This window comes from Triticum dicoccoides, chromosome 4B, assembly GCF_002162155.2.
Source record: "Triticum dicoccoides isolate Atlit2015 ecotype Zavitan chromosome 4B, WEW_v2.0, whole genome shotgun sequence".
NCBI classification, from domain to species: Eukaryota; Viridiplantae; Streptophyta; class Magnoliopsida; order Poales; family Poaceae; genus Triticum; species Triticum dicoccoides.
This window is the reverse complement of record NC_041387.1, coordinates 658,208,782-658,220,471: the sequence shown is the minus strand read 5'-3', so window position 1 is coordinate 658,220,471 and position 11,690 is coordinate 658,208,782. Positions and strand designations below refer to the sequence as shown.

The following is an 11,690-nucleotide window of genomic DNA, read 5'->3' as shown; positions in this document are numbered from 1 at the left end:
AATCCAGCCATCCAGGTCGACGAGCAACAACGTATCGTGCGCAATGTGTCAAGTTGCCTCCGTGTAGATCGACCCATGCCACTCGCCCACAGGGCAATTTTCCAAAACAAGATTTCTGTAGATCATGTGCCAGAAAGGAAGGAAGAGAAACACGTCCGGAATTAAGTAACTCGCAAAAGATGCAATGACGAGCAGGAAGATGTTCTTGTCTCAATAGTCATGTTCATGGCACGAATGGTTATGAAGCCTTTGTGACATTGTTTACCCAATTTAATTTCTTCTGGCAAGATTTATCCATACGTTTTTACAAAGTGTCACGACTGTATCATCAAGCCAGACCCACTATGTGAACAAAGAACAAAAAGAATCAAATGGTCATTTTATTCTTTTCGCAAAAAAAAAGAGAGAGACGAAAGCAATCATTTGATTTGCCGCAGGGGCAGCGTTGTGGGTTAGATGAGCATGGATGTGAAGTTGGAATACTGGTAACCAGCCATGTCGGCCTAAAAGGTGTACTGGGCGTCCAGAATTGGGACAAATCGTTAAATTGGGTTAAACTTGACAAGATGTAACAACTTCTAGATGAAATGTGAGAAATTTTAAAGTGGGGGTAAACACTATCACAAATGTATAAATGCGGGGTAAAAGTGAAAATTTTCACTCTATAATTTGACTATGTTGCACATGTTTACACCTAAAGTTACACATATATTCCATCTCTAAATTTGCACATGATAATGTACCTTTTTTTTATGGCAACTTGTCTTACTATTTGTTGTGACCTGTGATTTCAACTACTAGATTACACGTGTTATATGCGCTACCAAAACAATACTAGTAGATAAGTAAACGGAGTTTTGTGCCGTGCAGTTCGACGTGGGTGCAATTCGGCCGTCACAGATTTATTTTAGTTAATATATGCACCTTTTTGGATGAGACGTTGTATGTGCCTTTACATTACATTTGTTGTTAGTCGTAGGCAGATCCATCACCTGGAGATAGCTACATATAGTACTTCTTTTCAGGACAACATAAGCTTTTTCACGATGATACGGGCACCGTCCTCCGTACCCTTGTGCTTTTCTTTTCAAACTTAGTCACGATCATGTGGTTATCCCACTACCCATACTACATAAACCTACCACTAACCTTTACCAAGATTCCAACCGATGATACTTTTGTGGCGTGTTAGTAAGGCTTAATCTGCACCACTTAATCGCAAAAGAACAAGAATAAAGAATAATCTGCACCACTGGTTGAGCTAGCATAGCAGCTTGTCGTGCATCTATGCCCTGTGCATTTTTCGTTCACTATATATAATACGTACACATGCATTAAAAATAGGCAAAAGCGTGCACCATGTTTCTGCTTGACCAAATGGCCAAAAGAAGGTTGGTGAAAACATCCGTTGCTCCCAAGTGCTTCTGACTTCACCGAGAAAAGAGATTGTAAATAATTCTAGTAGTGCACTAGTGCTTATCTCATCGCAGTTGAGTCAGATTAGCATCATCGATCTCATCCCTTGGCACAGTACAAAGAGCTAGACATCAGTGGAAATAAGAAAATCATTAAGGTCTTTATTATCTTTATTAATAACAGCGTGGAATCATCATGTTTTTGCTCGTACAACAAATTTCTCTAGCCACTTCTACATACTCAAAGAGGTCTTCATTCAGACGAGCAATCAGTTACGTGGTGTAGGTCGACATAAAACAACACTAAGCCAAAACCAAAACTCCCAAGAAAGCATATACACTTAGGCGCCGTTCATCATCGGCTTCTTCATCTCCCATGCCGTTAGTTTGGACACCTTGATATCGGTCACCCCGTTGTTGAACACGTGAAGATGCGCGTCTTTCCCGATCGCCATGGATGGGTACACTCTCGATAGGATGCAGGTCCTCCCTCCGGCGCCGAAGCTCTCAACCACCGAACGGTCGATCTGAAAACGGAAATCAACGTTGGTCAACAAAAAATTCAAATACTCATGCGAAAGAAAATGCACTGGTCAAAATGATGTTACAAACGAGCTTTGTACGCACCAAGCTTCTCAAGGAGATCTTCCCGGACGAAATGTCGGTGTCGACAAACCCGGCAAACGTCGGCTTGTATAGACCCGCGGTGAGAGATGACCTGTCGACACAAAAAAAAGAATGGCCCATTGAGTTAGAAACTTAAAATGTTTTACACTTGAAATAGATGGACGGGAGATGAAAGAGAGAGAGAGAGAGAGATGTGGCGAAATCATACTTGGTGGGGTCACTGCACATGAGGACGAGAGGCTTGCCATGCCCGTCCTTGAATACTCTGAAGAACACGGCGGTCTTCTCGGCCAGGTTGTCGGAGGCCAGGACCCAGAGGCCGAAGGGCCCCACCCCGCCCTTGACGTCGGCGTTCTTCATCCCGCAGAGCTTCTGCGCGTCGTTGGCGTAGGCCGGATCGAACGGCTCCGCCTTGTCCAGGCTCGGCACCTCGAAGCTCACCTCCACGTCAGACTGCCAGAGCAAAATACCTCATCCATTAGTATATGTATATGAGCACCTCGAAGCTTCTTTGGAAATCAAACGAGGAGTGCACGCATTGTTTGCATCGCTCTGGACCAACAGCGTGCGCCCACGGACGCCGTTGACGACTACTTGACGAACGATTTTGCTACGTGATGTAGGTTACAAAAAAGACAATTCAACCGGTGGTGAGGATGATGCGGATGTGTGGATGGAAAAGGGAGGTTGAAAACGAGAGTTGCATCGGCGCCTTGCAAGCAAGCAAGATCTAGCGAGACACGGGCGTGGACAAGATCGATGACTTTGGAGTCCATGGTGATGGTGACAAGGACAAGCCGGAATTGGGCACGCAACAAGGATCGTGGCCCGTCAGACATGGATGGACCAGAAGCTACCTAGACAGCGACACTGGCTGCACTCGCAGGGGCCATGATGGCAGCTGCTTGCTTGTGTTACTTAGCGAGGATTTAGCAATGGTACTAACCTGGTAGGACTGTAGGCCAGTGACCTCAAAGTGCTGGCCGGGCATGACGACCTTGTCACCCACGCTGACAGCCTTGCCCCTCAGCTGGTCCAGCTCCTCCACGGGCCACTGCAGCAGCTGCTTCCCGCTGGGGTCCAGCCATATCTTCCTCGGGATCGCCTGCACATGCAGCACAACCAATCAGTCCATATATGCTCTGGTGTCCTTCCGTCCTATAATATAAGAGCGTTTTTAATATTAGTGTAGTAAAGACGTACGTGGATGCCGGCCCATCCCTTGGCGTTGTCGTGGGCGACGCTGTCGGACTCGTTGGCCCAGCCGAGCAGCACGCGGCGGTTCTTGGCGGGGTCGTAGAAGGTCTTGGACGCGTAGAAGTTGCCGTAGTCGTACTGGAGCCGCTGGTAGACGTCGCCGGTGGGGTTGTCGGGCACGTACCGCTCCGTGCGGTTGTTGTAGGTGCCGACCGTGTAGTAGTCGTAGCGGGTGAGGTCGAGGCTGTTCTTGAGCACGTACTTGTAGTGCGGGCCAAACTCCGACGTGTCGAGGCCGTCCGGGTGGCCCGGCTCGCGCACGGGGAAGAAGTCGGGGCACTCCCACATGCCGGTGAGGGCCGAGTGGAGCGGGTGCTTGGCGCGGACCCAGTGCTTGAAGTCCCGGCTCCGGTACAGGATGGCCATCCCGCGGAGCGTGCCGGGCTTGAGGCCGCCCACGAGCATGCGCCACAGCCCGTCGCCGGCGTGCCAGGCGGTGGTCGGGTCGCGGAACTGGGTGGCGTTCATGCCGGCCTCGGGGATGGCGATGGGGTTGTACCCGGGCTTGACCCACTCGCGGAGGAGCGGGTCGGAGGGGTCCTTGGGGAAGGCGATGTTCTGGATCTGGTAGTTGGTGCCTGGGCGGTCGATGCCGGTGTAGAGCATCGCCACCGTGCCGTTGGGGAGGATGGTGGCGGAGCCGGACCAGACGCCGAACTGGTCGGTGGGGATGGAGGGCTTGATGGCCGGGTCGAGGGCGATCCAGTTGATGAGGTCGCGCGACACCGAGTGCGCCCAGATGATGTTGCCCCACACGGCGCCCTTGGGGTTGTACTGGTAGAAGAGGTGGTACCATCCCTTGTAGTAGAGTGGCCCTGTATGTTCCAAAACCACGTCTCAAACATGTCAGCTAGCTGCTAGCACAAGTTGCATGCTGTCGACAGTATCACAAGGCCATCCTATCCTATACACTGCGGCATGCATGTGCATTTCGAATAGTACTACTAAATTTTCATGTCCTTATATATTTTGTTCTACAAAAATAAAATTTGGTCTTCGATTCTCTGATAATCTAAAAAAAGTGCTGCGCACATGCACAAACTGTTCAAGATCTGGTTGGGTAACAGTAGAAGACAGAGACAAGTAGAAGAAATGGGTCGCAGAAGTCGTACCATTCGGATCTGGAATCCATGAGTTTTGCCGTCCCAGCAATCACGATCAGACACCCAAAGAGACACGGAAAAAACAAGTTAATTAGAACCAAGCACTACAATAAGCTCTAGTAAACAATAGCTATATTAACATATACAAATAGTACTACTCCTACTACATAAATACAGATCAGATGTAATATTATATCCGAACAACGATTCGTGGCATGGTGAGCTGGAGGACTCCATCGTCGTCGTGCTACTGCGAAATCTTTGAACCTCCAGCTCGACTTTTCTCAAGGAACCAGAAGAAGGAAACAGCTGCGGGACTCCCTAACTAACACGGCGAGAGAGAAAGAAAGCCGTCGATTTTGACGCGCCCTCGCCGGCCGGGCTGCAATCTTTTGCTGGTCAAACTAACACTTGGCTACAAACTAACCACAAACTAAACAACTACTCTAGTCTATACTAGTACTCCCTGTCAAAAAACGTCTTACATTATGGGACGGAGTGAGTATGTATTATCTTTCTTGAATTCTCAGACCTGTGTGTTGTCTGTGATGTTGTGTCCGCCCCCATGACGAACAGAACACACGTCTAAAATCAGCATCGGCATTACCGATGGACATATCTCTCTGTCTACGGCCTGACATGTTCTGGCTACACATGTGTGTATTTAAGAACGAGAGCCATATCTAGTTGGAAGGCGGAGCGGAGCATAAACAGGAGAAGAATCAGACAGGTCCAGCAAGAGCAGCGGGTATCTTACCGTTGATCCAGTTCATGGGGGGCTGGAAGTGGTAGCCGGTCCGGAGCAGGGGGCTGAGAATGGAGGCCGGCACGGACGGCGACGCCGCCTCGGCCTCGAGGCTGCGGCGGACGTCATGGGACGCGCCGGCGAGCTGCAGGAGCAGCAGCAGCGCCAATGGCGCAACCACCCATTTCGGAGCCCCCATTGCTTGCTTGCAGTTAAGAGGGTCGAGGGAGGGGGGAGACAGGGATGGATGGATGGCGAGAAGACCAATGGGGCAGTTTATATAATACTCGGGTTAGCGCGTATGACCAATCGGATGAATTTTCTATACGCCGCATGTGATTGGCGTACGCTGCTTAGAATTTTGCAACCGAGCAATCGGCAGCTTCGTTTTCAAATACTGTATGAGAAAAAGTGGCACCACTCCATATGGTCAAGGGTCAAGTTTACAAGGCATAGTTTGGTTGCTACTCTATGCTGAACATTTTTAACTTTGGTCGAGTTTATCGATAAAAATGTCGATATCGACGGCACTAAATAATATCACTAGCAGTTTGTCATAAAATTTATTTCATATTGTTCTTATTTATTTCAAGTTGCAATGCTAATGTCTTTCTCGGTAAAGCTGCGGTTTATTCCCTTCCGAAGTTTTCATGAGTGTACAAAACTTGGCTGTTGATGAAAACAACTGGCGTGCCATATACGGAGCATGAAAATGCAAATGTTAGCAATACTTTTCGGAAAAGTCAGAAATTGGACACTGCACATGTATTGTTTTCTTCAGCACGGGTGTAGATGAGCCTGGGCATCGAATCGCTGTTCTCTCATTTATGCAGCTAATAAGTTATTTTGCCATCTCCACCAACATGTCTTGCAACTAGCCGAAAACTAAAAAGCCAGAAAATTCAACTTGGTCATGAGGCGCCAAGCATGGTCATGTCCTTGTCATGTCAGCACCGAAAAATATCCAAGAGGATGAAGGGGAATTCTACCACAAGGCCAAGAGAAAAGTCTCTGACTCGTAGTAGGTGGTTTCAGTCTTATTTTACTGTGGAAAAATGCAGTAATGCTCAGGAGAATCCTCACAAGAAAGTCCCCCATTGATTTCATCTGAACAAGCATGCTCCGGAGAAGAAACAAAAACGTGTAAATCAGTCCAACCAAGCGTACGTTCAGACCTCGCTTGGCCGGTCAAATTAAATCCAAGCACTTGATGATTTCGTTGACACTTACTTATCGGACAGTGGATGGAAAAGCGGCAAGAAAAAATTAGGTGAAAATTAAAACGGATTTGTAGGGCCGCTAATATAATCTGCCGGCCCGTTGGTCGTAATGAGGCCACGTTTTGCACCACGAGCTTTGCTGTAGTGCGTACGTTCGAAAAAGTAGGTGCTGTAGTGCGTACTATGAAACCGACGAATGGGCTTCAAGTCCTTGTGAACGATGACTGACTTGTGTGTAGTGTCAAAGCCGCTCTTATATTTTAGGAAGCAGGGAGTAGTAGGTATTAAGAAAAACTTGTTTAGTGAAGGTCTGTCTTACACGTGCACAAATCTTCAGTTCACAACCTGACTCGCCTCGAATTTTTACCCATCGCTCGGGCGGGTCATAGTGGGAGTAACTTAACAAATAATATAGCGCATTTCAAGACAAATTTGCTTATGTGGCATGTAGTTGACAAGGAGAGAGGTGTTTAGAGTAATATAAGGCCTTTCCTAGTGCTCCACCATGTACATGGGCAAAAAAATCTGACATGTCAAGTTAATTAAGAGGAGAGGGATGAGACCTCCTTCAATGCATTGATTGGTGAGGTGCTAAGTGCATTAGTTGTCTTTGCAACCAATGTTCCCAATGCATGGGTGCTTAGCTATTGTAGCTAAGCTTGCTTTATTTAATTCTTTATCAACAAAACTCCTTCAGGCATTGGTTGGTAGGCATTTTACATAGATTCACGTGCTTGGAACCGTTTCCTCCTGAGGTCATCATAATGCTCTCTCTCCTCTTTAATTGCTTTGCCACATCATTTTTTTGGGTCTATGTGGCACCCTTAGCACCCTTACACGATGGAGCACTGGGAGGGGTCTAAGTGTGGTGATCCCAGAAGAAAACAATGCCAAGCACGTGAACCTAGCTAGGCAAAACATTTAAATGAAAAAAGCCCACCCACGCATGAAGATCTTTAGTTGCTAAATAATTAAAGGAAGAAAGCTTAGCTACAAGAAGCTAAGCTCGTATGCGAAGTATAGTTGCTAAGCTATTTAATGTGCTTAGCACTTTATCTCGGTTGCGACGGCCCGGACTCGCGAGGTCGTTCGGGGCAGGATCGTTCGGATGTGCCGCTAAACGTCCAAACGGCTGGAAGTTACCACTGTCCTAGGAAAATATATCGACATTCACATTATGAAATCGATATTATTAGATGCATCGCGGAATTAACTTCCATATACCATATGACTTTGGGGTTGAGACGTTGATATTTTTTCGTATAAATTTGATCAAACTTTGTTTAGTTTGACTTTGGGCAAATTTTATATGCGAAGTAAAAGGAAACCGATGGAGTGCTACCATGGGTCATGGATGCATATATTTCCGCTCCAATTGGTACTGCAATTAATGCCAGTGGCGCGTGAGTGCGTGGTACTAATATCCGGTGAGCCGGTGACGGTGAGACGTCCCTGGCCGCGATCGACTTGCTCTCTAGCCTGTTCTTGAAACAGGCTTTCGCCCCTTTTTATAAATAAAAGCACAAACCGATCGACTTGCTCTCTAGCCTGTTGCCGTGGAAATGCCGATTATATACACTAATCTCTGTTTTATGCTACGACGTAGCATAACTGAACTGTTATTATCCGCTCCGGATTTGCAGCTGAAGGCATGCAGTACCAGCGTAAGCTGAAGGCATGCAGTACCAGCGTGTCCGGCAATGTCTTCCTCCATGCATGTCGTCGGCCGGCCGTGCCGTGCGTTGATCCGGCGGCCAAGATGGACCACGGGATCCAGACGCCGCGAGCGACAACTTGCGTTGTTTATTGGAGTATACTCTTGAGCTGGCCGTTGACCCGGCAGCTAAGATGGACTTGTGCTTGGACGTCCCTCGTCGCGATCGCGATCGACCAGCTATAGCATAGTCCGATGCATCTCTGCCGCAGAAAACCCGTTATTGTATAGTAGCATGATGATCTCTGCTCGGTACTGTTATCCGATCCGTATCTCCAGCTCAAGGCAGTAGCGTGCTGGGCATCTCCTTGTTGCTCGGCCTCCAGCGGCCGGCCGTGTGTTGACCCGGCGGCTAAGATCGTCGACGAGATCCAGATGCCGCGGGCGACAACCTGTGTTAACTATTATTGTGACATGAACTTTATTGTGACACGTATACCTTGGTAGTTAGACCTCGTTTTCAAATGGATGGAAAATCAGGGGACGGTGTAGTGTTCATGTCGGCACAGAAAACCCGGAAAAAATGACATTGTCCACGTACTGTTTTCTTCACAGGAAACGCTTGGCATCAACCGACTGATAACACGCGCGACATCAACCGCCTCGAGCTCATGATGCAGTCCATAGGTCCACGGGCGCGTCACCACCTCTACACCGGGGACATGGCGCTGGCAGCCGATCATCGCACATCCACCAAATGCAAGCTTTTGTTGCGGCAAACCCGTCCGTGTGATCCACCGTGCTCACATACATGTCATCCAGGTCAATTCTCCACCAAGTCCCTCTACCAGGCCACTGCTTCTTCCACCGCCCCTCCTCCCCTCACGGTGATTTGGCCCATCTGACTGCCCCTGAAAATCCGGATCTTTATGTGGCAATGGATCCGTGGACGGACCCTGTCTGGGGTGGAGGTCCACAAGAGGAATGGCCCTGGAACTGGCATCTGCCCGCTTTGCGGTGTCCCAAAGACTCGAATCACATCTTCTTCTCTTGTGTGTCCGCTCAGTTTGTATGGAGCTGCTTTAGAGAAGTGGTAGGTGGCAACTGGTGCCACACCAACTTCCCCGACCTATTCGCCGAACTCCAGGCCTCTGCCTTCTTGCCACATTAGGTGGCTTGAGATTGGGGCCCTCGCGTGGACCCTCTCGACGATCCGCAATAGACTTGTGATCCAGCGCATTCCTCTCCGACGGGCTACTGACGCTCTCTTCAAACTGCGTGGCTACTTGCAGCTCTGGCGGCCGCTTAGCCACCCTCAGGACCGGGACGTCATCTCTGCCTTCATCGCCGACCTCCACTCGATGGCCGTCCGCCTGTTGCCTCCGCTTCCCCCGCCACCGCCGGATCCTGATTAGACTTTGGACGTGTCTCCGGGTCGTCCTGTTTTCTTTTTGTTAAGGGCTTGTTGAGCTGTGCCCTCAGCAAAACCTGTGTACCTCTTCCTGTGCGACTTGTGTGTGTGTGTGTGTGTGTGCGCGCGCGCTGAACTATTCCTTGTATGTGTTGCTCTTGGCGGTTTGCTTTATTTATAAAGCGGGGCGAAAGCCTTCTTCGGTACATGTCACCCGAGCCAATTCGCCACCAAGTCCCTCTACCAGGCCATTGCTCCTTCCACCGCCCCTCCTCCCCTCACGGCGATTTGGTCCATATGCCTGCCCCTGAAGATCCTGATCTTCATGTGGCATTGGATCCGTGGACGGACCCCGTCTGGGGTGGAGGTTCGCAAGAGGAATGGCCCTGGAACTGGCATCTGCCCGCTTTGTGATGTCCCCGAAGACTCGAATCACATCTTCTTCTCTTGTGTGTCCGCTCAGTTTGTATGGAGCTGCTTTAGAGAAGTGGTAGGTGGCAACTGGTGCCACACCAACTTCCCCGACCTATTTGCCGAACTCCGGGCCTCTCCTCTGCCTTCTCGCCACATTAGGTGGCTTGAGATTGGGGCCCTCGCGTGGACCCTCTGGACGATCCACAATAGACTTGTGATCCAGCGCATTCCTCTCCGACGGGCTACTGACGCTCTCTTCAAACTGTCTGGCTACTTGCACCTCTCGCGGCCGCTTAGCCGCCCTCAGGACCGGGACGTCATCTCTGCCTTCATCGCCGACCTCCGTTCGATGGCCGTCCGCCTGTCGCCTCCGCTTCCCCCGCCACCGCCGAACCCTGATTAGACTTTGGACGTGTCTTCGGGCCGTCCTGTCTTCTTTTTGTGAAGTGCTTGTTGAGCTGTGCCCTCAGCAGAACCTGTGTACCTCTTCCTATGAGACTTGGGTGTGTGTGCGTGCTGAACTAGTCTTTGTATGTGTTGCTCTTGGCGGTTTGCTTTATTTATAAAGCGGGGCAAAAGCCTTTTTCGGCACATGTCACCCGGGCTGCTTCCCATGCCTACCAACCATGCCCACGCATGATGCTCCTGCATTCACCCCGTAGGCTCTCCATGGCTCATCAATTTCGATCATGTTGCAAATGGCTCAAAAACATTGATCATGTTGCAAACGGCTCTGCAATGCCGGTGATGCCAACGGGAGACACGGCGATGGCGGAAACAACTGTTGCTTGGCGCCGGTGCTTTGCTTCTGCAACATCCATTTGCAACATAGGCGATGTTGTGTAGCATTGATTTGCAACACATGCGATGTTGGGAAGCGGACGCTGCTGCGTTGACCTTGCTCCAAACCCTATTGCAACACGGTGTTGTTGTGATGGTTGGACGATCGCACGATGGCCATCACACGCATCAGGACTCGTGACCCGATTGATCTTTGGCAAAGAGCAGCCGTCCGACACGTATTATGGGACAGAGGGCAGTGTCAAAAACACTCTTATATTATGGGACGGAGGGAGTAAGAGATAAAACACCACGAGAAACTAAAGGACAAACCCTGTCAGCAGATCTAGCAACTTATCTAAAAGCCTTTTCGCGAAATGATAATAATAATATAAAGAGAAAATACTTCTAACTTGGTTAGACGCCAAGCCCTCTAGCAACATATCTAAAAGCCAGAAAATTCCACTTGGTTAGTCGCCAAGCCCTGACTGTCATATCAGCATGAAGAGAAAATTCTTCTACAAGGCCAGGTGAAAAGTTTCTAGCTTTTTCGCAAAAAAAAAGAAGTTTCTAGCTATATGATTTCAGTCTTAATTAACCGAGAAAATGTAAATGCTCAGGAGAATCTCCCGTTCATTCCAGACAAGCTGAGGAAAAGAAACAAAAACGTGTCAATCCAAACATTCAGGTCTCCTTTGGCCCCTTTACCGGTCAAATTAAATCCAAGCACTCAAATTTTTTTTTTTGAAGCAAGCACTCAATTTTGTTGACTTGCTCATTGGGGGGGAAAGGTGGCGAGAGGATAATATTTAGGTGCACCAATCCCCTGCAGCTGGTGAAACTTGAATGGATTTGTAGGGTCACGTACTAGTAGTCTGCCCGGCCCGTTGCTCGCAATACAGCCACGTTGTGCACGATGGAGTGGACTCCATTGATTGCCACGATCGAGCTTTCGAAGCACAGTGCGTACCATGAAACCGACGAATCGACCTCGAGTCTTTCTTGGAGCTGGTTGAATTTTCCCGCTGTTACGGCCGGTGCCGTACGTGTGAAAAACCCTAACC

The 11,690-nt window shown here is 49.1% G+C and overlaps 1 protein-coding gene across 1 annotated transcript; it reads right to left on the bottom strand.

The window, feature by feature from the left end:
- Positions 1–1,555: 1,555 nt before the first annotated feature.
- LOC119292117 (beta-fructofuranosidase, insoluble isoenzyme 1-like) lies at positions 1,556–5,389 on the bottom strand. The gene is made up of 7 exons (XM_037570945.1): positions 5,160–5,389; positions 4,412–4,420; positions 3,246–4,114; positions 2,989–3,147; positions 2,251–2,495; positions 2,043–2,133; positions 1,556–1,942 (listed from the first exon to the last, which is right to left on the bottom strand). The coding sequence occupies exons 1-7, from the start codon at positions 5,344–5,346 to the stop codon at positions 1,757–1,759; spliced, it is 1,746 nt and encodes a 581-aa protein (XP_037426842.1). The 5' UTR covers positions 5,347–5,389; the 3' UTR covers positions 1,556–1,756.
- Positions 5,390–11,690: the final 6,301 nt, after the last annotated feature.

What these genes read in the sequence shown, in the direction of transcription:
- LOC119292117 (XM_037570945.1), bottom strand. Translation starts at nt 5,346, where the DNA reads ATGGGGGCTCCGAAATGGGTGGTTGCGCCATTGGCGCTGCTGCTGCTC. An exon ending in CTGGCCTACAGTCCTACCAG is followed by an intron (nt 2,496 to 2,988) that starts GTTAGTACCATT and finishes TTGCTCTGGCAG; the next exon opens with TCTGACGTGGAGGTGAGCTT. An exon ending in AGATCTCCTTGAGAAGCTTG is followed by an intron (nt 1,943 to 2,042) that starts GTGCGTACAAAG and finishes TTCCGTTTTCAG; the next exon opens with ATCGACCGTTCGGTGGTTGA.